The sequence below is a fragment of the Microplitis demolitor genome, chromosome 3 (assembly GCF_026212275.2).
Source record: "Microplitis demolitor isolate Queensland-Clemson2020A chromosome 3, iyMicDemo2.1a, whole genome shotgun sequence".
Classification (NCBI taxonomy): domain Eukaryota; kingdom Metazoa; phylum Arthropoda; class Insecta; order Hymenoptera; family Braconidae; genus Microplitis; species Microplitis demolitor.
This window is the reverse complement of record NC_068547.1, coordinates 11,986,467-12,013,184: the sequence shown is the minus strand read 5'-3', so window position 1 is coordinate 12,013,184 and position 26,718 is coordinate 11,986,467. Positions and strand designations below refer to the sequence as shown.

At 31.0% G+C, this 26,718-nt stretch overlaps 1 protein-coding gene across 1 annotated transcript in view; it reads right to left on the bottom strand.

The window, feature by feature from the left end:
* Nucleotides 1-260: 260 nt before the first annotated feature.
* LOC103578536 (uncharacterized) overlaps nucleotides 261-26,718 on the bottom strand; it is an 82,594-nt gene continuing 56,136 nt past the window's right edge. The window contains exons 11-27 of the mRNA XM_053737228.1: nucleotides 26,022-26,466; nucleotides 25,840-25,923; nucleotides 25,647-25,772; nucleotides 24,455-24,595; nucleotides 24,237-24,360; nucleotides 9,852-10,044; nucleotides 9,514-9,757; nucleotides 8,956-9,444; nucleotides 8,357-8,714; nucleotides 8,060-8,294; nucleotides 7,776-7,977; nucleotides 7,465-7,687; nucleotides 4,833-7,396; nucleotides 4,290-4,649; nucleotides 1,860-3,512; nucleotides 1,220-1,784; nucleotides 261-1,144 (exon numbers count right to left, since the gene is read on the bottom strand). Coding sequence (XP_053593203.1) covers nucleotides 261-1,144; nucleotides 1,220-1,784; nucleotides 1,860-3,512; nucleotides 4,290-4,649; nucleotides 4,833-7,396; nucleotides 7,465-7,687; nucleotides 7,776-7,977; nucleotides 8,060-8,294; nucleotides 8,357-8,714; nucleotides 8,956-9,444; nucleotides 9,514-9,757; nucleotides 9,852-10,044; nucleotides 24,237-24,360; nucleotides 24,455-24,595; nucleotides 25,647-25,772; nucleotides 25,840-25,923; nucleotides 26,022-26,466 — 8,890 coding nt within the window. The remainder of the gene's footprint in view (nucleotides 1,145-1,219; nucleotides 1,785-1,859; nucleotides 3,513-4,289; nucleotides 4,650-4,832; nucleotides 7,397-7,464; nucleotides 7,688-7,775; nucleotides 7,978-8,059; nucleotides 8,295-8,356; nucleotides 8,715-8,955; nucleotides 9,445-9,513; nucleotides 9,758-9,851; nucleotides 10,045-24,236; nucleotides 24,361-24,454; nucleotides 24,596-25,646; nucleotides 25,773-25,839; nucleotides 25,924-26,021; nucleotides 26,467-26,718) is intronic.

Here is a 26,718-nt window from a genome sequence, read left to right as displayed (position 1 = left end):
TTATTAACTTGAAGATAAATTTATTAAAAAATTTTATAGATCGATTTATTTAAGCTTTTACAAGTATATACTTTTTTTATACATTCAATTTTACTTTTAGTACATTTCAATTTTTTACTTGCTTTTTTTTTTATTTTCATCGATACGATGAATCTATTTATTCTCAAATAATTATATTTTGAAGGCAGTGATGTAATTGTCCGCTCCACAGTAGACGTCATAGTTTTAAAAATTATTTTACTGTTTATTTATTGATTTATTTACGATGGTGGAGTAGTACTGTCGGCGCGTAATTGAGAAGGCGCTGCTTCGTCATATGCGATATCGAAAACACTTTTCTTTTCAAGAAGTTGTTGATGACGTAGTCTTGTTCCAGTTTGAAATGATGTTGTGGTTCCCAAAGTTGATGGTTCATGATGAAGATGTGAATCGTTAGTTGAAACAAACTGTTCTTGAGGAGTTTCAAAGCGTTCTGGCGGTAGTTGAGGCGTAGGATGTGGAACTGGTGGTGGATGAAGATAAAATGGAGGTGGCATACGCTGATATTGATATTCTGAATGTTGGATAAGATGATGATATTTTAGTTGTGGTTGTTGTTGAAAAATTTGTAGTTTCTCTGGAGCGAATATTTCTATCGGAGGATCAATATTTTTATTACCTTCAGCTTTGCGTTGTTTTCTACCTTGACGCACAATTGCTTTAAGTTGTTCTGATTCAATATTAACAAGAGGTTTAATACGTTGACGAGTTAATGGTGTCACTTCAGGTGTTCTTAATTCAAGTATTTTTCTATCTTCTGGGCTCATTTTAAGCCATCTTTGTCTTGTACTTTTTCTTAGCCACTTAGGAGGCCGTTCTTCTTCATCACCCTCTTTTCTTCCTTGTTTTCGACGTTCAGTTTCTTCACGACTTTGTCTATACCATTCCATGTAACGTGATTGAGCTTCAGCATATTCTTCTTTAACGTGCTTACTCATCTTACTTGGGCTTAAAAATTTATCTCGATCTGATTTATGCTTATGAACGTGAAAAGATAATTTTGATGTCGATTGTATATATTCTTCTTTCATATCTCCTTGAGAAGTAGATTTATTACAAGTCTGAGAAGTAAGTGGTTCAATCAACATTCCAGTATTTTTTTTTTCTTTCTCATTCGTATCTATTAATTTACATTTTTTAATTTGATCTATTTCTGAAGTATGTATTTTATTAGTTATACTTTGTAATGATTCTGTACAAGTGGATGCTTGTATAGTTTCTTTTTCTACTAGGATATTAGCATATTTGTCTACTTCCGCAACAGTTTCTGTATCTACTTCTGGCTTAACGTCTTTATCTACTTTTGTCATGATATCTTTATTTGATTGAGTAGATACTTCAACGAAAGGCCTTATGTCCTTCGACATATTACATGATATGTCTGAAGTAATAATTACTGTATTTATTTTAATTTCTGAATCTAAAGATATTTCTTTTCTTCTCAAAATTTTTTTATCTTTATTTTGTTTAACTTCGCTATTTGAAGATGATTCTTTCGACAATCCTAGTTTTCCCATTTTGTCCTGTTTATTATTTGTATCTTTCTCTTGCAGTAATTTTTTACTATAAGTAGATAATTTTTTATTACTCAACTCTTTTAATGTTTCTGGTTGAATAGTTTTGTCATGGTCCAATCGTTTTCGCCGCTTAATTTTATCTGAAAATGATTTAACTTCAGATTCTAACGGTGATTCAACAGTTTTAGATTGACCAGACACTCGACCATCAAGAGTTTTTATTGTTTTCTCAACCGATAATTTTATTTGTTCGTTTTTATTAAGTTGACGGTTTTTTTTCTCTTTTTGTGTTTTTAATTTTACTTTTGATGTTTTTGACAACGGTATTATTTTCATAATAGTTTTAGATTTATCTTTACTTTTAGATAATTGTTCTTTTATATTTTCTGACCTTTTATAAACTTTATGTTCCATAAAATTATCCGCAGTTTTAGTTTTTGTGTCCATAATATTTAATTTTTTTAATCGATCAGTAATATTTGTATCATTTGTTGTTAATTTATTATCCTCTCCATAGTCTTTTATTGATTCCGGATGATCTGTAAGAGAAGGGGAATGAACATCTAACTTTTCATTAATAATTTTTAAAATTTTTTCTACCTTTTCCGGTTCTTGGTGTGTCTTTACATCTTCAGATTTTATTTCTGAAATTTCACTCAGTAATTTAGTTGTACTCGGGCCTACATCACTTGAAATGTCTTTGGTATCTTTTATTTTGTTCATCATTTTTTCTTTATGAATATTAACATCTCTGTTTAATCCTTCTGCAACATTGTCTTGCTTACCTTCGACATCTTTTACAGTTTTTGAGTCATTTGTTATTTTTACAATTTTTTTTTCGATTCCAACATGTTCCTTGATAGTTTTTTCTAGTTTTTCCATCGGTTCTTTTTTTTCTTCTATCTGATCATTTTCAGTAACTAAATATCTTATAACATCAAGAGGATTTTCCGGAGCAGTTTTACTTACTATTGAATTAGTTTCCTCCAATGATATTTCTAATATTTCTGAATTATCATAATTTATAAATTCTATTTTATTCTTCGGAGATTGTAATACCTTATCAGGATTTATATTTTCCATTCTTATTAAACGTCGATGACGAGGTGTGCCATATGGACGAGCAATAAATGCTGTTTTAGTTGAAGATTCACTTGATACATCACTATCGTCGTTTAATGCATCTAGTGTCGAGTCTGAATGTTCATGTTTGTCTTCAAAAGGTAAACTAGATTCCAGTTTCTCAACGTCAGGAACAATTGATTGAGGTTGTTCGCTTGCTAATAACACATTATGGTGGCTAGGCAACTCAGCTTGCTTATCAGAAATTAGAATTTCTACATGTGGTTCTGTTACCACCGATGCACATAAATCTTTGGGAATATCACTATTGTCATTATTGTGGTCTTTTGGTAATTTCTTAGGAGAGTTGAGAAATGATGTTTCACGAGAAATAATTATTTGCGACGAACGTCGACTACTTTGACTTGTGGGTGATAGAGGTTCCTCTATCTGCAATTGAGATTTATTTATTTCTTGCGTGATATCTTCGGGTGCTTGTTCTTCAATAATTATAATATGCGCCGCATCTTCGGGGTTAACAATAGCTTCTTGAGCAATAACAGCTTGTAATTTTTCCGGAAATTTTGGTAATAATATTTCAGAATCTTGAATTAAATCGCTTATCATTGACGGTTTGATTTCAGATTTGATTGTTTCTGTAATCATAAGTATTTTTGGTGATTTTAATAACAATATTTCGTTTGATTCTTTTATTATGTCGCCTTCTTTCTTGCATTGGAATTCACTTCCTTGTTTTTTGTCATCAATTTTATTCATTTGCAATTTATCGTCGTGCATATATTGATCATATTGCTTGGATTGATCTGTTTCATTTAATTGCATTTCATCAATTTGTTTTTGTTGATCAATTCTATTTGATTGTATTTCATCAATCTGTTTTTGTTGATTAATTTTATTTAATTGTAATACATTAATTTTTTTGTGTTGCTGAATTTTGATTAGTTGATTTTCATCAATTTGTTGATTTTGATCTATTTTATCTAATTGTATTTGATTAATTTGTTTCTGTTGATCAATTTGATTTAATTGTATTTCATCGATTCGTTCCAGTTGAATAATTTTATTGAATTGATTTTCATTAATTTGTTTATTTTTAATTTCATTTAACTGCAATTCATCAATTTTTATTTGTTGATAAATTTCATTTAATTGTAATTCATCGATTCGTTCCTGTTGATTAATTTTGATTAGTTGATTTTCATCAATTTGTTGATTTTGATCTATTTTATCTAATTGTATTTCATTAATTTGTTTCTGTTGATCGATTTGATTTAATTGTATTTCATCGATTCGTTCCAGTTGAATAATTTTATTGAATTGATTTTCATTAATTTGTTCATTTTTAATTTCATTTAACTGCAATTCATCAATTTTTATTTGTTGATAAATTTCATTTAATTGTAATTCATCGATTCGTTCCAGTTGAATAATTTTATTGAATTGACTTTCATTGATTTGTTTCTGTTTAATTTCGTTTAACCTCAATCCATCAATTTCTTTTTGTTGATCAATTTTACCCAATCGCAATTTATCAATTTTGTTTTGTTTATACATTTTATTCATCTGCATTTCATCAATAAAGGAAATAGATTCACAATAGCCAGTTGAATCTTTTGAACTAGTAGCATTATGTAAATGATTAATAAATACATCCTTTGTTTGTTCATCGGCTTCTAATGATACACTATTTGTGTCAACAAAATTTTTTAATTTATCGATAACACGAGCGTTAATGTTATCAGCCTCTTTTTCGTCAATCTCTTTTGTATTGTCCACAATATTTTCAACAATAGTCGAAGCAGTTGTTTCAAACTGTTCCATGTTTTCTTTTGCTTGTTCAATTATTTTTTCAGCTATGGATAACACTGATTCTCTACTCTTGGTTTTTTCTTCTATTTCAATCATCGTATCATCTTCAGTTATCGGAGATTTTACGGGAGATTCAACAGGAAGTGACTCGACCAAAATATTTTCCTTTACTTTTTCAGTCTTTTGTGATTTATCTATTAACTTTTCCATTTTTTTCACAGTAGATATTGATTGTATATTTTTATTTGTTTCAACTACTTTTTTCTCCAAATCATCAATTTGTTCCAAAACTATTGATTTACTTCTCTCGATTTTTTTTCTATCATAATCTTGTTTATCATTTTTATTTCCATCATAATTTTCTTTTTCATTTCGAATTTTAACAGGTTCAGGACTAGTATCCACACTTGATTTTTTAAGAGATTCAATACTTTTTTTTCTCAATAACTTATCCGGTTTTATTGATTCACTATCAGCAGTACTTTTAGCTACTTCTTCTGCTTGAAAATCAATTTTTGTATGAGGTAGATTAACATTTGATATCTCTTTGATATAATCAGATGATTTTATTTTAGATTCCGTTGATTTTTCTTCTTTTCTTGATTCTTTCGATGTATCAGCGCTAATGCCCGACTGTTTCATTGAACTACTCTTTGTTAATTTACTGATATCTTCATCAGAATCTTTAGAATCACTTTCTTCTGTTGATTTTGTAAAACTCATCTTATCTAATTCAATAACCTCTTTAATGTGACTAGATTCACTTTCAGATTTCTTTGATTTTCTATCCGCCTTCTTGAATTGTTTAACTAAATTATTGTTTTGTTTCTCAGTAATAGATTCACGAGTTGCGCTAGTTTTTTTATCGTCTTCCACGGCCGTTTGTCGTTTCAATTTTGCTTTAATAGTTTTAGCTACCGAGAATTTAGACTTGCTATCATCCATTTTTTTGCTCACGGTTTGTTTTTTCGTAAATTTATCTGCAGCTTCTTCAATTTCGGAACTGGCAGTACTTATAATCGGTTTTTTACGATACTTTGTTTTATGTTGTATAATTTTTTCAGTCGCTTTGGGAATTTTTAATTGTGTTGATTTAGTAACACGTTGTGTGGATCTAGATCTCGATTGAATAATTTCAAATTTTTTCATTTTTTCTCTTCCTCTTCCTTTGTCTTCATTTTGAAATTCTGTAGGCGTTGTGTCCTCATCTTTATCTTGGGAATCTGTCGTTAAAAATTTATCACTCTCATGATTACTGTCTTCTTTACTCTTTGTTAATTTTTTACCCGCTAACTTTGAAAGTTTTTTACTCAATGAACTGATTTCCCTTTCTAATATTGTAAAACTCGGTTCTGTTTTATTATCTCGTATTAATTCTTTTTTACTAGTACTTAAATTGTCCTTTTTTTTCTTACTCTTATCCTCATCTTTTCTTTCACGATCATCTTCACATTCACTTACCACTCTTGTGCATTTATCTTTCAATATTTTCATCGATGATGAATCATCGCGATGTATAATTTCATCATCTCTAGAATTAGAACTATCAATAAAATGCTCACGTTTATTTAAAGGTGTATCTCTATCACCAATTTCATCCAATGAATCAGAAATTTCTCTCAATACTTCCTGCTCAATCGAACTCTTTCTTCCGTCTTTAATATCTTTTATTTTTCTACGTAGTAAACTAGCGTGTTTTTCAGGATACTGATGACGATCCTCTTCACGAATAGGTGATCTCATCCATAACGTTCTGATTCGTTTAAGTTCATCATATCTTTTTTTTGATCTTTTTCTATGCATTCTAACATCATCTTCAGACTCATCATTATCACTTCTACTTCTATTTAATTGTTCTGTTTGAGTTGCTGTAGTTTGATTAGTCTGAGTACCAGCAGCCACTTGCCCAGGTAAACTTTGTGTTTCTAAATAACTTCCCGAATCAACCAAACCTATGCCACTAACTCCTCTATCTTTTTCCAAAAGTAATCTCGTTAATAAAACATTTTGTCGCACTAACTCTAGATCATGAATTGAATAATGTTGAAGATTTGATTGATGCTCATGTTTTGATTGTTCTTTTATATCTGATATTTTAGATGTTGATCCGTGAATTAAAATACTACTCAAAACATCTTGACTGCCTTTAATATCTGATCGTGATGATTTTTCGTAAGTTCCATGATCAATAATAAGTCTCTGATTATCAGGACCAAGTTCTTCAGTATATTGCCGATGACCATCATCTAGTCTTTCAGGAATTAACAAAATTTCTTGTTTATGCTGTTGAATCGAAGCTTTTTTTTGCCGTTTATGTGATTCCATGCTTTTTCTCTCCAAATCCTGCATACTATCATGATAATCTTGTTCTCCTCGTAAATTTTGATCCTCAATAAATCTTTGTAATAAAATATCTTTACCATCAACTCTATGTATAGATGTTTGGTCAATTACTATGTCTGGAGGTCGACGCGTCGTAATCTGACTAGTGTGATTATCAACACCACGTGTAACTAGTCTCATTACTTCTGTACTACCGTTTCGATAAAAGTGTGAGTCACGAAGTACTTGTAGATCGAGTTCTCGTTGATTAACTCGTCTATAAACTTTACGCTCTAATTCTGAATCCCCGTCATCTATTTCATGATGACCTTTAACTCTAGCTTCAATATCTTCTACATACATTCGTTCATCACCTTTTTGTGTATTAGATTCAACTAAATATACAGGTACCATAAGTGGATCATGTAATTGAAGAGAACTAGCTTTCAGTGGTTGTTCATAATCATGATCACGATCACGATTAACATCACGCATCTCATGATCAACTCGAATAACGTCTCCTGGCAGTGAAGCTATACCACAATTTTTAGTATTTCTACGATTAAATTGCCAGTGTGTACGAGTTGGATCAGCACTCCATGCTTGTTTTTTTTCCATCCAAGTATCTAAAATAAAAAAAAATAATTTTTACGTACATTTAAAGTCATAAATTGTTTAGGAATATTTTAATTACTTTCTAACTGTGGATGTCTACGATGAAGATGTCGCTTAGGTTTACTATCAGAACGTGCAATTAGTGTTTCAGAAGAATGTATACGTTTTTTTCTTGGTGCCATGTATAAAGGACAGCCTGGACATATACAACAAATTATCAAAGCGATAACTGCTGCAAGTATCAATAATCCTAAGATTATAAGCAGCCAGAAAAGTAATTTATTCTCAGCTTTGTAGACTATCTGAAATAATTCACTTGATATTTATTATCTTACAAAAATAATTAGTTATTATTCTTATTAAAATAATTAGAAATATGGTTGTACTCACTACTTCTTCATTGTTAATTGTAGTAATGCTTGTATTTTTAATTGTCCCGTTATGATCTTTAGTTTCTGGATTACCATTTCCAGGTGTCATATCACCACCAATTATTCCAAACCCATTAGCTGTTAAAGCAGATAAAATTTTTTCAATATCCACAAATGATGCTCCGGGACTTATTTGTTGAACTTGAGCTACTACAATACTCCTGTAATTTTTTTTTTAACCGATTCATTTTCATAGAATTACTAAATAGTGTATTTGAAAAAATTTTTAATAAGTTTACTTACTTTTTTCCACCATCAGGACTTGGCAAACCATTTTCAAAACCTTTAGGTAAATTTTCTAAAGCATAAGGACGAATATCTTGAATTGTTATCCGTCCTCCGGTAATTGTTTCCAATGTTTTTATTGTTTTTTCGCGATCTGGATTTTCTCCTGGTACTAATAATATTATTGTTCTTCCACCAAATAATGGAGACTGAAGTATATTAATTTGAGTTGTGCTAGATAGGTGTGGAACACCTAAAATACAAATAATCTTATAATAATTTTTCAAGTATTATAATTTTTTATAAAGTATTTACCTAAATCATAAGCTCTAGCAGTTAGTGTGAAAAAAATATATTTATCTTCACGTTTTTTTCGTTTAACTTTTCTATCTACGTTTGTTGCATTTTTATCTAAAATACTCGACATTGACGTAGATGAAGATTTTTGTGAAGAAATTTTTAAAGAATCATTCTGAATTTGTATTGAATTTTGACTATACTTGTTAGCTACTCTTTGATAAAAATTATGCCTACTACTTCTTACTTTTGTAATTTGTTCCCGTAAAAATAATGCGCCAGTTGTTTCATCGAGAAAAAATTTATTTTCATAATTTCCATGAATTATTTCGTAGTGTATTACATTATTAGGTGGATCCGCGTCGGCATCGAAAGCCTAAATAAAATTAATTTATACATGAAAAATATGCTTAAAATTGTTGGTCATTTATTTAATGATATTTTTATTTTGACATTTGGTAATTTGAATTTGTAAAATACAAATTACCAAATTTGGTACTTTGAAATTTCTAAAATACAAATTTTCAAGTTCATTTTTTCAAAAGTTATTATTAAGTCAGACTGCCAAACCGTAAATTATTCAAAAATTCTTGAATTGATGATAAAACAATACTTACTTTTATTATTGCAGGCATAGTGAAATTATTTAAATCACTATTAAGTACAAATTCATAAGTATCCTTTTCAAATACCGGAACATTATCATTAGCATCTATAAGATTAACAACAAAGGGAACAGTGCTGCGTAATCCTTTGCCATCTTCATCACAAGCCTCGATGCTCAACATAAGCTGAGGTGTTATTTCACGATCCAAAACCGACATTCCCATAGCTACAGTTATGACACCAGTATCAGGATTCATTACAAATGCTTCACCACCAGATCCAATTATTCGTGTGTACTGAATTCTACCAAAAGATCCTGTATCTTTGTCAGTAGCATGTACTTGCAAAACTCGCGTACCAACACTTACATTCTCTGATAAAACTACTTCGTAAGATTTTTCTTGAAACTCCGGTGGATTGTCATTTTTATCACGAAGAAAAATAGTTACGGGTACTGTTGCTGATAAATTTGTTGCTGGTCCGACTTCTTGAGCCGTTATCTGTACAATAAACAATTATTAAACATATCCTTAACAAAACAAATATTATAAATAATTGAATTTAGTTACTTGGAAACGTAGGCTCTTATAAATTTCATAATCAATAAGTGTGTTATCACGTACAGTTAAAATAAAATTAGCTGTACGTTCAGTAACCGCAGGACTAATTTCAAATGTTCCATTATTATTTTCTAATTTTAGAGCAAATACACCAGCCTTGCCAATGTCTTCATCCCTAACTCTCGTTGAATAAGGTTCATTAAATATAATTGAAGAGCCAGGTTCGACATTCTCATCCATCCAAGCAACATAACTAATAATTAATTAATTTATAATTAATCAATTTAACTATACATAATTAATGTCATTGAATTTGATTTTACTATTATAATAAATCGGGTACCAACCTATCATTTTCAAAGTAAGGTGGACTATTTCTCGGTTCACCAAGTAGTAATCCAACTTCAACTACTGCTGCTTGTGCTGCTGGTTCGTCCGTTGACCTACGAATCTCTTCAGCAACAATACTTAGTACTACAGGCGCACCAACGTGCGTTATTTGTGTTAATTCTTCTAATGGTCGTGTCAAAACAATTTCTCCTGTATAATTATAGTCACGAATATAATTATATATATAATAATGAAATATTCTACACAATTTGTCTGATGAAATTTATGCATGCATAAAAAAATTTTATGAATAATTTATGTTTAATACTAAAGTAATTGCAATTTGATTAAATTATGAATGCAAATAATGTTAATACTTTCTTTAGATATTAACGCAACGTCAAAGAGAGTAATTATTCACAGTTGTTTTACATATAAATGCACGTCAAGTGATAAATCAAGAATAAAAAACGATTTAAAATTGTATTGTTAGTACATCAGTAATTTACTTATATACGATGATACTATATGAGTATTTGAACGTGAGATAGAAATCTTAAGTTTTGTTACACATGTATGTATGTCTTAAATATATAAAGTAAGAACTGACCGTGTAAAATCAATAACTTGACTACTTTAGTTGTTTAGCTATTAATACAACGGTCAGATTTCTTACCTTTGTCTAATGACCCTTCGGCACCCTTCTCGGGACTCACTTTCACTTCGATCAACTTTAAGATCATGAACTCGATAAAATAAAAATAAAATTAAAAAAAAAATTGCGTGCGAATTTGTTATTAGGGGCAATTAAAAAAGTCTTACGGTTGAAAACAATTTTTTGTTTATACTAATGTGTTTTTATTTTTAATTATTTCAATGAATTTTTAAGTATCCAAGGCTATTGCTAATTTATGCTAATAATAATAATAATAATAATAATAATAATAATAATAATAATAATAATAATAATAATAATAATAATAATAATAATAATAATAATAATAATAATAATAATAATAATAATAATAATAATAATAATAATAATAATAATAATAATAATAATAATAATAATAATAATAATAATAATAATAATAATAATAATAATAATAATAATAATAATAATAATAATAATAATAATAATAATAATAATAATAATAATAATAATAATAATAATAATAATAATAATAATAATAATAATAATAATAATAATAATAATAATAATAATAATAATAATAATAATAATAATAATAATAATAATAATAATAATAATAATAATAATAATAATAATAATAATAATAATAATAATAATAATAATAATAATAATAATAATAATAATAATAATAATAATAATAATAATAATAATAATAATAATAATAATAATAATAATAATAATAATAATAATAATAATAATAATAATAATAATAATAATAATAATAATAATAATAATAATAATAATAATAATAATAATAATAATAATAATAATAATAATAATAATAATAATAATAATAATAATAATAATAATAATAATAATAATAATAATAATAATAATAATAATAATAATAATAATAATAATAATAATAATAATAATAATAATAATAATAATAATAATAATAATAATAATAATAATAATAATAATAATAATAATAATAATAATAATAATAATAATAATAATAATAATAATAATAATAATAATAATAATAATAATAATAATAATAATAATAATAATAATAATAATAATAATAATAATAATAATAATAATAATAATAATAATAATAATAATAATAATAATAATAATAATAATAATAATAATAATAATAATAATAATAATAATAATAATAATAATAATAATAATAATAATAATAATAATAATAATAATAATAATAATAATAATAATAATAATAATAATAATAATAATAATAATAATAATAATAATAATAATAATAATAATAATAATAATAATAATAATAATAATAATAATAATAATAATAATAATAATAATAATAATAATAATAATAATAATAATAATAATAATAATAATAATAATAATAATAATAATAATAATAATAATAATAATAATAATAATAATAATAATAATAATAATAATAATAATAATAATAATAATAATAATAATAATAATAATAATAATAATAATAATAATAATAATAATAATAATAATAATAATAATAATAATAATAATAATAATAATAATAATAATAATAATAATAATAATAATAATAATAATAATAATAATAATAATAATAATAATAATAATAATAATAATAATAATAATAATAATAATAATAATAATAATAATAATAATAATAATAATAATAATAATAATAATAATAATAATAATAATAATAATAATAATAATAATAATAATAATAATAATAATAATAATAATAATAATAATAATAATAATAATAATAATAATAATAATAATAATAATAATAATAATAATAATAATAATAATAATAATAATAATAATAATAATAATAATAATAATAATAATAATAATAATAATAATAATAATAATAATAATAATAATAATAATAATAATAATAATAATAATAATAATAATAATAATAATAATAATAATAATAATAATAATAATAATAATAATAATAATAATAATAATAATAATAATAATAATAATAATAATAATAATAATAATAATAATAATAATAATAATAATAATAATAATAATAATAATAATAATAATAATAATAATAATAATAATAATAATAATAATAATAATAATAATAATAATAATAATAATAATAATAATAATAATAATAATAATAATAATAATAATAATAATAATAATAATAATAATAATAATAATAATAATAATAATATCTAGGGATTGACGGGAGTCCTATGCAGGACGCCTCGAAAATCAAAACGACTCTCTGCAGCGAGTATGTGCGGAGACTCCGGAAAATCTGGTCATCAGAACTTTCCGGGAAAAACAAAGTCTCTGCAACAAACATGCTTGCTGTCCCGGTACTCCTCTACTCTTTCGGTGTTCTGAAATGGGCCCGAAAAGAACTCAGAGATCTCGATATCAAGACACGCAAAGTCATGAATATGAATCGGAGCATGCACCCTAAATCCTCCATCACCAGATTATACCTTTCCCGTCACATCGGAGGGAGAGGTTTACAGAGCTTGGAGTGTCTACACGATCGTTTGGTTTTGGGTATAACATACGAGGTTGTCAATTTCACTGCAGATGAAAACGACTTCCTTATGCAAATTGTTCATAGTCATGAGAATAGGCATAAGGGAACGTTTTTATATAAGGCAGCAATCTACGCGGCAAAATCCCTCGGTCTTGGAAGAGTAAACCCTCTTATCGAACTCCCTAAGGAGGAATTTAAGAGGGTCATCAGCAATGCTGAGCAACAAAAACTGCTCAGCACACATATGGACAAGTCCATGCACAGCGTGTTCTTTAAACACGTGCGTGAACATGGCTTGTCCGAGCAGCTGACGTTTTCCTTCCTCAGGTCAGCTGGCCTGATGTCTGAGACCGAAGGATATATTTTTGCCTGCCAAGATGGTGTTATCAATACTCTTGAATACCGTGCTAAAGTGCTCCAGATGCAGCTACCCGACACTTTGTGTAGGGTGTGTAAGCAACATCCTGAGACGCTTATGCATCTGTTGTCAGCATGTCCTGTGCTGGCAAGAAATGCATATGTCCAGCGTCACAATGCTGCTCTGCGAGTACTTTACTACCACCTAAGACATACTCACGGTATCGATAAAACACCAGTGCTGCCTTATCTGCCAGGAGATATTCCGCAAGTTGTTGAGAATGACCGTTGCCGTATTTATTGGAACGTGCCATTCGCAACAACGCGGAAAATCGATCACAATAAACCTGATATTGTGCTCTTTGATAAAACCGCTCGTGACATTTATGTTATCGAGTTCTCAGCACCTGCTGAGTATAACATCACGGTTAAAGAAGAGCACAAACACGAAATATATCAGGATCTCCTGTTTGAAATTGGCAAACTCTACCCAGGCTACCGTGTCAAGCTTGTCGTACTTATTGTTGGCGTCCTAGGAGGGATGAAACAGACTTTTGTGTCTGCATTGGCTAAAATCCCAACTTGTTCTCCGCAAGTTGAGTTTTTGGCATCGCGGATGCAAAAGGCTGTTATTCTCGGATCCCTCCGTCTCCTAAGGCAACGAAACTTGGCCTGCTGCGCATGCTGATCATCTTGTTGATGAAGCATCGCAGCAGTAATGATTTGGCGCTCAGGTGAGGCCCTCGGTAGAGTCGGACTACCGGGGATAACCCCCTGAGCATTTAACTAAAAAAAAAGAAATAATAATAATAATAATAATAATAATAATAATAATAATAATAATAATAATAATAATAATAATAATAATAATAATAATAATTGTTGTTTAAATAATAAATTTAGTCGATTAAAGTAAATGATAAAGTTTATTATTTAATTATATACAGTTGCACGCGCTTCTACGATACATAAGTTTATATATAGTTTTACACAATGTCTAGTTGTCAAGGGTACGTGGTAAGGAATGAATTGTGGGTCATACTTGTACATACACCACTTTTGGGACCCGTTTAGCTCTACGCATGCGTACCTTAGATCACCGTAAGGTTTGTGTGTGTCTTCTCAACGACAACATTGGAGTATTTCCAACATCCCCCCTCAATGTTGGCGTGAGTTGTTTATAACAGCCCCAAATTCTCGCAGTGTTTCACATGTTTTATAGCAGGCAGTGCTTTTGTGAATATGTCTGCTACCATATCATCTGTTGATATTGACTCCACCTTGATGAGCCCTTCTCGCACCTTTTCACGTATGAAATGATACCGAATATCGATGTGCTTCGTCCTTGAATGGAATGCTGGGTTTTCTGCCAAAATTTTTGCACTCCTGTTGTCGCAGAATATTTCCCCACTTATTGATTGATCAATGCCTAGTTCTTCCATGAACCTGTTGAGATGAATTGATTCCTTTGCAGCTTTTGTCAGTGCCATGTATTCTGCCTCGGCAGTTGACAGTGCGACCGTTTTTTGTTTCTTGGATTGCCAGCTGACTGCTGCTCCTCCTAATAGGAATGTGTATCCTGTGTATGATCGTCTGTCCTTGGTGTCATTTGCCCAGCTTGCATCTGCGTATCCGATTAGCTTTCCTAACGGTTTGCTGTACTTCAATGAATAGTCTGCAGTGCCTTTTAAGTATCTTAGGAGCCTTTTTGCTGCTCCCCAGTGATGATCATTTGGCTTGTCATTGAATTGTGCCAATACGCTGACTGTGTGTGCAATATCGGGTCTAGTACACACCGCCAGGTACATTAGCGATCCCACTAGTTCCTTATAAGGATACTTTTTCGGTGGTTGCCCTCCTGTGTCTTTTGTCCCTCCTAGATTTGTGTTTTGGCTTGCTGGAGTACTTGTTGCATTACTGTCTTCCATTTTTAACTTTTTTAAAATTTCGGTGACGTATTTCTTTTGACTTAGTTTTATGCATTCACGTTGATCAATTTCTAACCCCAGACAGTATCTAGCTTCACCGAGATCCTTTATCTCAATTTCCTTGTTGATTTCTTGTTTCACATGGTTAGTTAATGCTTCATTGCTTGATACAATTAACATGTCATCTACCCAGATTGTAATAATAATTTTTTCTTCTTCATGGTGCCCAGTAAATACACACGGGTCCGCCGCTGTTGGTCTTAGTCCTATTTTTCTTAAAGTTGTTTGTAGGTGTTGGTACCACCTCTCTCCGGACTGCTTTAAGCCATATAGCGCCTTTTTCAGCTTGCATACCTTGTTTTCTTGTTTTAAGGCTTCTTGCATCTTCACAGCGGCTGTGTGAATTTTTGAGTCACGTCTTTCCGTACGCACTATGTCATCTACTGCTTCTTTCACGCCTTCCGGAACTTCCATGAATATTTCTTCTTTTAATTCGCTATTTAAATAGGCCGTTTTCACATCCCACTGCTGAACTTTGGCGTTCATCTCAGCAGCCATGGCCATCACTAGCCTGATGGATTCTAGCCTCGTTACCGGAGCGTATGTTTCGTTGTAGTCTGATCCTGGTCGCTGGCTGAAACCTCGTGCGACTATACGAGCCTTTCTTCGCTCTATGTTTCCATCCTGGTTTATCTTATTCTTCAGCACAGTTTTCGTGCTGATGATGTTCTTTCCAGCTGGTCTTGGTACGATTTCCCAAGTCCCATATTCTAGGTGTGATTTTACCTCATTCACGATTGCTTGTTTCCACAAATTGGCATCGCTTCCTGCTAGAGCGTCTTTCAACTGAATATCAGCATTTAAAGCTATATGTTCAGCAATGTTTACGATTTCATCATCGCTTTCTTCTGCTTCACTCGTGTTTTCGATGCATTTTGACCTTTTTTCGATTTGAATTATTGACGAATTGAGTTGTCTTTTCAGCCCTCGGTTATCTTCTTCGTTTTTGAATACTTCGTCATTTTCATCATCTTCTTTGTTTGTTGATCCTGTACTCGATATGCTTTCAGTTCTATATTGCTTTTGCGGACGACCTCGGCTTCCTGTGCGTATGGTTCTTGGCCTTCCACGTAACCTTTTTACTATTTGTATTTCTTCATCGCCCTCTTCGGTGTTTTCTTCGTCGTCTCCGAACTTTATTAAATCGACATTTACGTATATCTTCTCAGATTCCTTTCGATTCACCCTTTCGTTGATTCTTGGAGTCCGCTCTTCTTCTGTAATTTCGATAGGCTCTTCCTCCTTGTTACTCGCGCTCTGGTTTTCGTCAAACTTGACGTCGCGAGTAATTACCACTTTACCATTGTCCAAACGTACCCTGTACGCTTTTGCTCGTTGATCATATCCGACTAAACGACCAGTACTCGCCCTTTGATACAGTTTTCCGCGTCCGACTGTCTTGTCTAAGACATAAGCTTTCGCACCAAACACCCTTAGGTGTCGCAGATCAGGTAATTTCCTGAACCAAAGCTCATATGGCGTTTTCCCGCCGATAACCCTGCTTGGACAGCGATTACGTATGTAGTTTGCAGTGGCTATTGCTTCCGCCCAATATGGTTGGTGCATACCTGCCTCGATCAGCATACATCGAGCTGTATCGAGCAGCGTCCTATTTCTTCTTTCGGCTACTCCATTTTGCTCAGGAGTATATGGCGCGGATAGTCTTCTTTGGATCCCATGTTCTCTCAGGTACTCATCAAATTGGGCATTGACGTACTCTCGGCCGTTGTCGGACTGTAAGAATTTAATTTTCTGGCCAGTAAAAGTTTCAGCAATGCTTTTAAATTCTTTGAACTTACCGAATACTTCATCCCTGCTTTTCAGGAAGTAAACCTCGCACCACGTACTGCAGTCGTCGATGAATGTGACCATGTACCGCGCTCCGCCGTTGGAAACCACCCTCATAGGCCCACAGACATCAGAGTGTACAATTTCTAGTGACACCTGACTCCTCTCGGGTCGCTCTTCGAATGGCATTGCTGCCATTTTTCCTCGACAGCATACTTCGCACACGTGGTTTTCGCCTTTCGGATTTATGTTTATTCCTGTAGCCAAATTTTCATTTGACAACTTCGTAACTCCATTCATGTGTAAATGGCCGAGTCTTTTATGCCATAGACTCGATGGGTATTGTGCTCCTCTACTGGTTGCCCGTGTGACAGCTTGTGCTTGCTCTATTTTATTTCCTTCCTTCATGAAATATAGATCGCCGACTCGATCGGCTGTCATTACTGTGTTACCATCGGCATCTTTTACTATCGCCTGTTTACTATCAAAAATCACTGTTTTTCCTTTTTCCGTAATTTTTGATACCGACATGAGATTAGTTCTCAAATTTGGAACATATAGTGTGTCATGTAGTTTGGCCAATTGTATTCGGCCTCCGCTTACCGCTACTTTAGCCACGCCTTTCACCTTGGCAGTCGTTGAAGCATCAGTTGCCAACTTCAGTACTGAATTACACGTGACTTTATTTTCGAGAATTCTTTCGTCTCCGCACATGTGTGTGGTGCACCCACTGTCAAGACACCATTTCAATTTTGGTTCGTCTTGGATCTGGTTCGCCTCTTCTTCGTCCTGTACGAACAACGATTTCAGTAATGTTGCCTTTCTCGCCGGTCCTTTTGATGCGTATATTTCTTCTAATTTCAGCCATAATTCCCTTGCCGTCTTACATGTCTTTATGCTCTTTAGTTCCGATGGTGCTATGGCCAGTATCATGCTTGCACGTGCTAATTGATCTCCCTCAGTCCACTTCGCAATGGCTTCTTCGTTTCCGCTGACTTCTGCGGGTTTTATAGATGTTCCATCAGCAAATCGCCATAGCTTCTTTTGGATCAGTAATGCTTCTATTTGTATCTTCCAAGTGTCGTAGTTTTCCTTTGACAGCGCCTGTATACTACTACTCGTGCCCGCCATTTTTGTGTTACGTTACTAACTCACGTTTCACTATTTATTAACTCGCGGTTTTTCGAACGCACTTTTATCTTTACATTTGCACAAAGCTTTTAAACGCACCAGACGTGTTCTGGGCCCATAACCTGTTGTTTAAATAATAATTTTAGTCGATTAAAGTAAATGATAAAGTTTATTATTTAATTATATACAGTTGCACGCGCTTCTACGATACATAAGTTTATATATAGTTTTACACATTGTCTAGTTGTCAAGGGTACGTGGTAAGGAATGAATTGTGGGTCATACTTGTACATACACCACTTTTGGGACCCGTTTAGCTCAACGCATGCGTACCTTAGATCACCGTAAGGTTTGTGTGTGTCTTCTCAACGACAACATTGGAGTATTTCCAATAATAATAATAATAATAATAATAATAATAATAATAATAATAATAATAATAATAATAATAATAATAATAATAATAATAATAATAATAATAATAATAATAATAATAATAATAATAATAATAATAATAATAATAATAATAATAATAATAATAATAATAATAATAATAATAATAATAATAATAATAATAATAATAATAATAATAATAATAATAATAATAATAATAATAATAATAATAATAATAATAATAATAATAATAATAATAATAATAATAATAATAATAATAATAATAATAATAATAATAATAATAATAATAATAATAATAATAATAATAATAATAATAATAATAATAATAATAATAATAATAATAATAATAATAATAATAATAATAATAATAATAATAATAATAATAATAATAATAATAATAATAATAATAATAATAATAATAATAATAATAATAATAATAATAATAATAATAATAATAATAATAATAATAATAATAATAATAATAATAATAATAATAATAATAATAATAATAATAATAATAATAATAATAATAATAATAATAATAATAATAATAATAATAATAATAATAATAATAATAATAATAATAATAATAATAATAATAATAATAATAATAATAATAATAATAATAATAATAATAATAATAATAATAATAATAATAATAATAATAATAATAATAATAATAATAATAATAATAATAATAATAATAATAATAATAATAATAATAATAATAATAATAATAATAATAATAATAATAATAATAATAATAATAATAATAATAATAATAATAATAATAATAATAATAATAATAATAATAATAATAATAATAATAATAATAATAATAATAATAATAATAATAATAATAATAATAATAATAATAATAATAATAATAATAATAATAATAATAATAATAATAATAATAATAATAATAATAATAATAATAATAATAATAATAATAATAATAATAATAATAATAATAATAATAATAATAATAATAATAATAATAATAATAATAATAATAATAATAATAATAATAATAATAATAATAATAATAATAATAATAATAATAATAATAATAATAATAATAATAATAATAATAATAATAATAATAATAATAATAATAATAATAATAATAATAATAATAATAATAATAATAATAATAATAATAATAATAATAATAATAATAATAATAATAATAATAATAATAATAATAATAATAATAATAATAATAATAATAATAATAATAATAATAATAATAATAATAATAATAATAATAATAATAATAATAATAATAATAATAATAATAATAATAATAATAATAATAATAATAATAATAATAATAATAATAATAATAATAATAATAATAATAATAATAATAATAATAATAATAATAATAATAATAATAATAATAATAATAATAATAATAATAATAATAATAATAATAATAATAATAATAATAATAATAATAATCGCCCGCGGTGCATGTTGTGCGGCCAGCGGGGGTCTTATTTACCCCGTGGCGCATCGTGGGCAATGTAGGCTGGCCTCCCATCTGCTGGCCTACCAATCGCACAACAAACTTTACGTTGGGTTAACTCCCCAACGTAAAGTAATACTGAGTTCAAGACAATACTGAACCAGGAAGTGCTCCCCACAACCTGCCCTTCTCGGATGAGGGCAACCCACTAGCTGGGCGGAGTACCGAGATTCCGAACGATGACGACCTTGGCGAACAACGGACTGCATTTAGGTGGACGGAGGAATTACGAGTCGATCTCTTGATGTGCTATAATAACAGTGAACCGGAGCGGAGAGGCTACATGGCGAGTATGCATGCTCTCTGGAGCAATATGCATCCTAACTACAGCCATCTGTCACAACAACATCTCCGAGACTATGCCTCTCATCTCCGGCGAACACGGAGATCACTGTTAATGAACAGACGATTATCTCATCGTCTGTCTTTTCCAGCACAGTTACATCAAGAGAGACGCCGTTCTTCTGAAGACGCTGACAATGATTTTGAAAGGCGACAAGTATGTATCTCAAAGAAGATACACTACCCAAAACAGCTACTTGACACGGTAAACCAAGAACTATCTGCCCGGATTCAGGAAGACTCTATTTTGCTCACCATCAATCAAGCTGTCTATGATGCTGCTTCCTCACTCTTACCTCCAGCGAGGAGAAATATTTCTTCTCCTGAGGCAAAGATGAGAGGGCGCATTGGGCAGCTGTCACTAAAGATTGATGATCTCCGGAAACATGTCTCCCGCATTCAGTGTGTGATTGAGTATGTAAATGCACGTAAAGCATTTACATCCAAAGTCCGCCGCATTGCGGCTGGACTACGCTATCAGCATCACACACTGAATAAGGAGAATCTTCTTAATATCAAAGAAGGTTCCCTTAACAGGTTGCGGGCTCTAGTGACTGCTAAAAAGTCACTAGAGAAAAAGCTGAAGCGGCTTACCGATAACTCTTTGTTTCGGTTAAGTCCTTCACGCTTTCTGACACCTAAGACATCTGTTTCTGGCGATTCCCCATCCATCGAGCAAGTAGAAGCTTTCTGGTCCGAGTTGTATGGTGATCAACCGAACGTGAATCGTGACACTCCAGCTCTCAACGACTTCGAAGCATTTTGTCGACAACATTGCAACGACAATGCTGATGAAGAGAGCCCCGAAGTCAGCGTGGAAGAAGTTCGTTCAGCTCTGAACAATGGTAAGAACTGGGCTGCTCCGGGTCCAGATGGCATTAACCTATTTTGGTGGAAGAAATTAACTTCTACCCATAGTCATCTGGCCCGGGTTTTTACAGCGTTCATCAGAGGTAATGAACCAATTCCATGCTGGCTTGTAGAAGGGCGAACCGTGCTCATCCCAAAGAAAGGAGACTTGTCTGACCCGAAAAACTACAGGCCTATCACCTGTTTGAATGCGGTTTATAAGATTTTCACCAAAATCTTGAATAATCGCATTCTGCAGGAGATAGACCCTGTATGGCAGCAGATATACGAACAACGTGGCAGTAAAAGAGGCCTGTCAGGTTGCAAAGAGAATCTGTTAGTGGATCGTTGTGTCATTCAAGACGCGATCTGCTATCAGCGCAACTTGTCAATGGCCTGGATTGACTACCGCAAGGCATTTGACTCAACATCTCATGAGCTTATTCTCTTTTTGCTCAAATGCCTTGGGGTCAATCGCGATACAGTGGGATGCATTCGGCGTACGATGCAGCTTTGGCGAACACGGTTCCACATTTCATGTGGCAACGACAAACGTGTAACCGAAGCTGTACAGTACAAACGAGGAGTCTTTCAGGGAGATTCTCTGAGCCCTCTGCTGTTTTGTATCTCACTGCTGCCAATATCTGTTGCGCTACGCCGCACCCGTGGATACTCAGTGGGTCCATCAAATGATCGAAAGTATTCGATCACCCACTTACTCTACATGGATGATCTGAAGGTGTATGCTTCTGATGAGGAACACCTTCAGACAGCCTTGAATATTGTAGGGGAGTATACCCGGGATGTTGGCATGGCTTTTGGGTTGGACAAGTGCGCGGTCGTTAATCTGGTGAAGGGTAAGTGTTCTGATGTGCGTGAGGATATCGAGTTAGTAGATGGGAGCGTCATTGACCATCTTGACGCCGGAGAGTCGTACAAATATCTAGGGATTGACGGGAGTCCTATGCAGGACGCCTCGAAAATCAAAACGACTCTCTGCAGCGAGTATGTGCGGAGACTCCGGAAAATCTGGTCATCAGAACTTTCCGGGAAAAACAAAGTCTCTGCAACAAACATGCTTGCTGTCCCGGTACTCCTCTACTCTTTCGGTGTTCTGAAATGAGCCCGAAAAGAACTCAGAGATCTCGATATCAAGACACGCAAAGTCATGAATATGAATCGGAGCATGCACCCTAAATCCTCCATCACCAGATTATACCTTTCCCGGCACATCGGAGGGAGAGGTTTACAGAGCTTGGAGTGTCTACACGATCGTTTGGTTTTGGGTATAACATACGAGGTTGTCAATTTCACTGCAGATGAAAACGACTTCCTTATGCAAATTGTTCATAGTCATGAGAATAGGCATAAGGGAACGTTTTTATATAAGGCAGCAATCTACGCGGCAAAATCCCTCGGTCTTGGAAGAGTAAACCCTCTTATCGAACTCCCTAAGGAGGAATTTAAGAGGGTCATCAGCAATGCTGAGCAACAAAAACTGCTCAGCACACATATGGACAAGTCCATGCACAGCGTGTTCTTTAAACACGTGCGTGAACATGGCTTGTCCGAGCAGCTGACGTTTTCCTTCCTCAGGTCAGCTGGCCTGATGTCTGAGACCGAAGGATATATTTTTGCCTGCCAAGATGGTGTTATCAATACTCTTGAATACCGTGCTAAAGTGCTCCAGATGCAGCTACCCGACACTTTGTGTAGGGTGTGTAAGCAACATCCTGAGACGCTTATGCATCTGTTGTCAGCATGTCCTGTGCTGGCAAGAAATGCATATGTCCAGCGTCACAATGCTGCTCTGCGAGTACTTTACTACCACCTAAGACATACTCACGGTATCGATAAAACACCAGTGCTGCCTTATCTGCCAGGAGATATTCCGCAAGTTGTTGAGAATGACCGTTGCCGTATTTATTGGAACGTGCCATTCGCAACAACGCGGAAAATCGATCACAATAAACCTGATATTGTGCTCTTTGATAAAACCGCTCGTGACATTTATGTTATCGAGTTCTCAGCACCTGCTGAGTATAACATCACGGTTAAAGAAGAGCACAAACACGAAATATATCAGGATCTCCTGTTTGAAATTGGCAAACTCTACCCAGGCTACCGTGTCAAGCTTGTCGTACTTATTGTTGGCGTCCTAGGAGGGATGAAACAGACTTTTGTGTCTGCATTGGCTAAAATCCCAACTTGTTCTCCGCAAGTTGAGTTTTTGGCATCGCGGATGCAAAAGGCTGTTATTCTCGGATCCCTCCGTCTCCTAAGGCAACGAAACTTGGCCTGCTGCGCATGCTGATCATCTTGTTGATGAAGCATCGCAGCAGTAATGATTTGGCGCTCAGGTGAGGCCCTCGGTAGAGTCGGACTACCGGGGATAACCCCCTGAGCATTTAACTAAAAAAAAAAAAAAAATAATAATAATAATAATAATAATAATAATAATAATAATAATAATAATAATAATAATCATAATAATAATAATAATAATAATAATAATAATAATAATAATAATAATAATAATAATAATAATAATAATAATAATAATAATAATAATAATAATAATAATAATAATAATAATTATAATTATAATAATAATAATAATAATAATAATAATAATAACAATAATAATTATAATATACTTATCCAAAAAATTGATGGAACAAAAAAAAATTTATAAATTTTTTTGTGATTTTCGAAAGGCTGCATTTTCGTGAAAAATGGTCGTACCAAATAAATGTATATTATTGTTATTATTATTCTTATTATAATTATTATCCTTCCTTATTATATACAAACCAGTGGATTCAGTAATGTTGAAAAATGGTGTGAATGGATTGCCTTCCGACACTAAACCATAAGTTATTTCCCGGGGAACCCCTTTGTCACCGTCTTCTGCATGAACTCTTAAAATAACATCGCCCTAATGATAAATAAACAAAATAAAATTAACATTGGTTTTTTTGATGGTGTAATTTATTTTCTGTTGATTTATTTTACGAATATGAAGAACGTACAGGTTGGACGGTATTATTTATTTTTGTAAGAGGTGGTGCTAAAGTAAATATTGGAGCAACATCTTGGACATCTTGAACTATTACGACTAAATGTAGGCCTGCTATGTTTCTTGTGTCTCTTTGACGTTCTGTGTATGGGTCCTGTAGATAAATAATAACAATCAAACATTTTTCATTCTTCAAAGTCCAAAAAAAAATTCAAGTATAGTAATAAAAACTTTTATTTTTTTAAATTTAAATTATCTGCGCCATTTAAATGTGATTGATAAATCGAATCGATTTCAAATTTCAATGTAGTGTCCGACAAATAGGCGGCATTGGGTGTAATCTACTTGTACGTTCCATTTATTTTATTTATACTTTCATATATTTACTTCGTTTTACATTAATATTTATTGTTCGAAAAATTTGTTGAGTTATAAAGTCCCTTCGAAAATGAAAACGTTCCTTGTTTAAATTTTATTTATTAGTTAATCATGTAAATTAACATTTTAGTCAGCCGATTGGTAATTACAGTTAGTAAATTTAAAATGTAAGTAATTTTTTTTTTTTTAAATTTGGCGTCAAATTAATGTTCTATGTACAAAATTCAAATTGATGATTAGTCATCTAACATGTTTTGATGTAACTAAATCTTATCATCAATAAAGCAATTAATTTGGAAGTTTATTGGTGTTAATCATTCTGTTTAGTGCACTGAAAAAAAAAAACTGTATTCAATTCTCTGCGTGTTTGTATCCTCCCGAGTAAATATTTGTTTGATAATAGTAAAAATATACTCCAATCGAGTAATATTTTCTTGATTTAAGAATTTGTGTACTTATTACAAGAAAATATTCTTGGTTGGAGTAAATTTTTACTAAGATTAAACAATAGTATATTACACGTCTAAGGAAGTAAAGTAAGAAATGTCTCAGATCACATGTAATTGTTGGCCGAGGCTTCGCCTCGGACCATTTTCCATATCTACTAGTGCCAGAATAGGATACAATTGTGTCCAGTGTGCATTAAGAATTTCTCAATAAAGCTTTTCGGACATACTCTATGATTGTTATCAGTCTACTGTGCCTCGTAACGATTGGAAATATTATCTTTATTTATATTTTCAATATTTCATTTTATAACTTAAGAAATGGGACCAGTCGCAATCTTAAAGATTTACCTAATTTTGAAAATGTAATAAAAATAGTACCGTTGCATATATAGTCAGAGTATACATTGATTGAGTTTCAAAATCCAATTCTCCAATTAATGTAATTACTCCTTTTGTATTGCTAGGATCTTGGCGTTGTCTTATGGTAAATAATTCTTTAGGTTGCTAGATAAAATAATATAAATATTAATTTATGTATATATTTTATGAAATTTAAACATTTATTACGTACCCACAATTCAATATAAACGGGTTTTCCGCTCCAAGGATTTGATCGTACTAAAATGTAATCAAGTTCCCTGCCAGGTTTAACATCCTAGTCCAATAAAAAAAAAAAAAAAATAAATAAGAAAAAAAAAATAAAGCTCTTTCTTTTCAAGACAATTGTATGCAGGAAATGAATAGAATACGAACCTCCGGGACCATAATAAGAGCTGGTATATGCGGAAATATTTTATCGCGTGGTGTAGTTGCATTCGTCACGGAAATAGTAGCCTGCATTGAGTTTGAATCACCTTTGGAGTCTCGTACTCGTACAGCGAAATCGTGAAGACGTCCAGCGGTCAAGTGTCTTGTTAAAATTACATTCGCTTGGCAAACTTTGTTGTATAAAGTACATGGTAAATTTTCAATTTTAACTACTGGGGTTACAGTTGCTGTAATTTCAAATACCAATGGAAAATCAACATCCTGATCAGTGGCACGTAATCGATAAATAACTGAATCAACTTCTGCATCTGCCGGTACAAGAACATTCCCCATATCTGTTGATGTATCGAATCTTGGTCGTGCGCTTTTTGTCCCAACCAAGACCAAATTCAAATAGATCCATATATTTAACCATATTTCTAAGGGCATTCTGTAATAATATTTAACTTAATCATTTTAATAATAGCATTGATGATTTTTGATCGAATAAAATTCATTCTTTAATGGAGTTGTTAAAAATTAATGTCTAAGTTTCATTGTTGAGTAAAACTTTTAAAACGAGATCTGATTCGATCAACGCAAATTTAATTTTTTTAAAGTTTAAATCTATTTAGATTCATGTAAATTTTCTTTGATCTCCGGAGTCGAAATTTCAATGGTAGATTGATACGTCTAGTACATA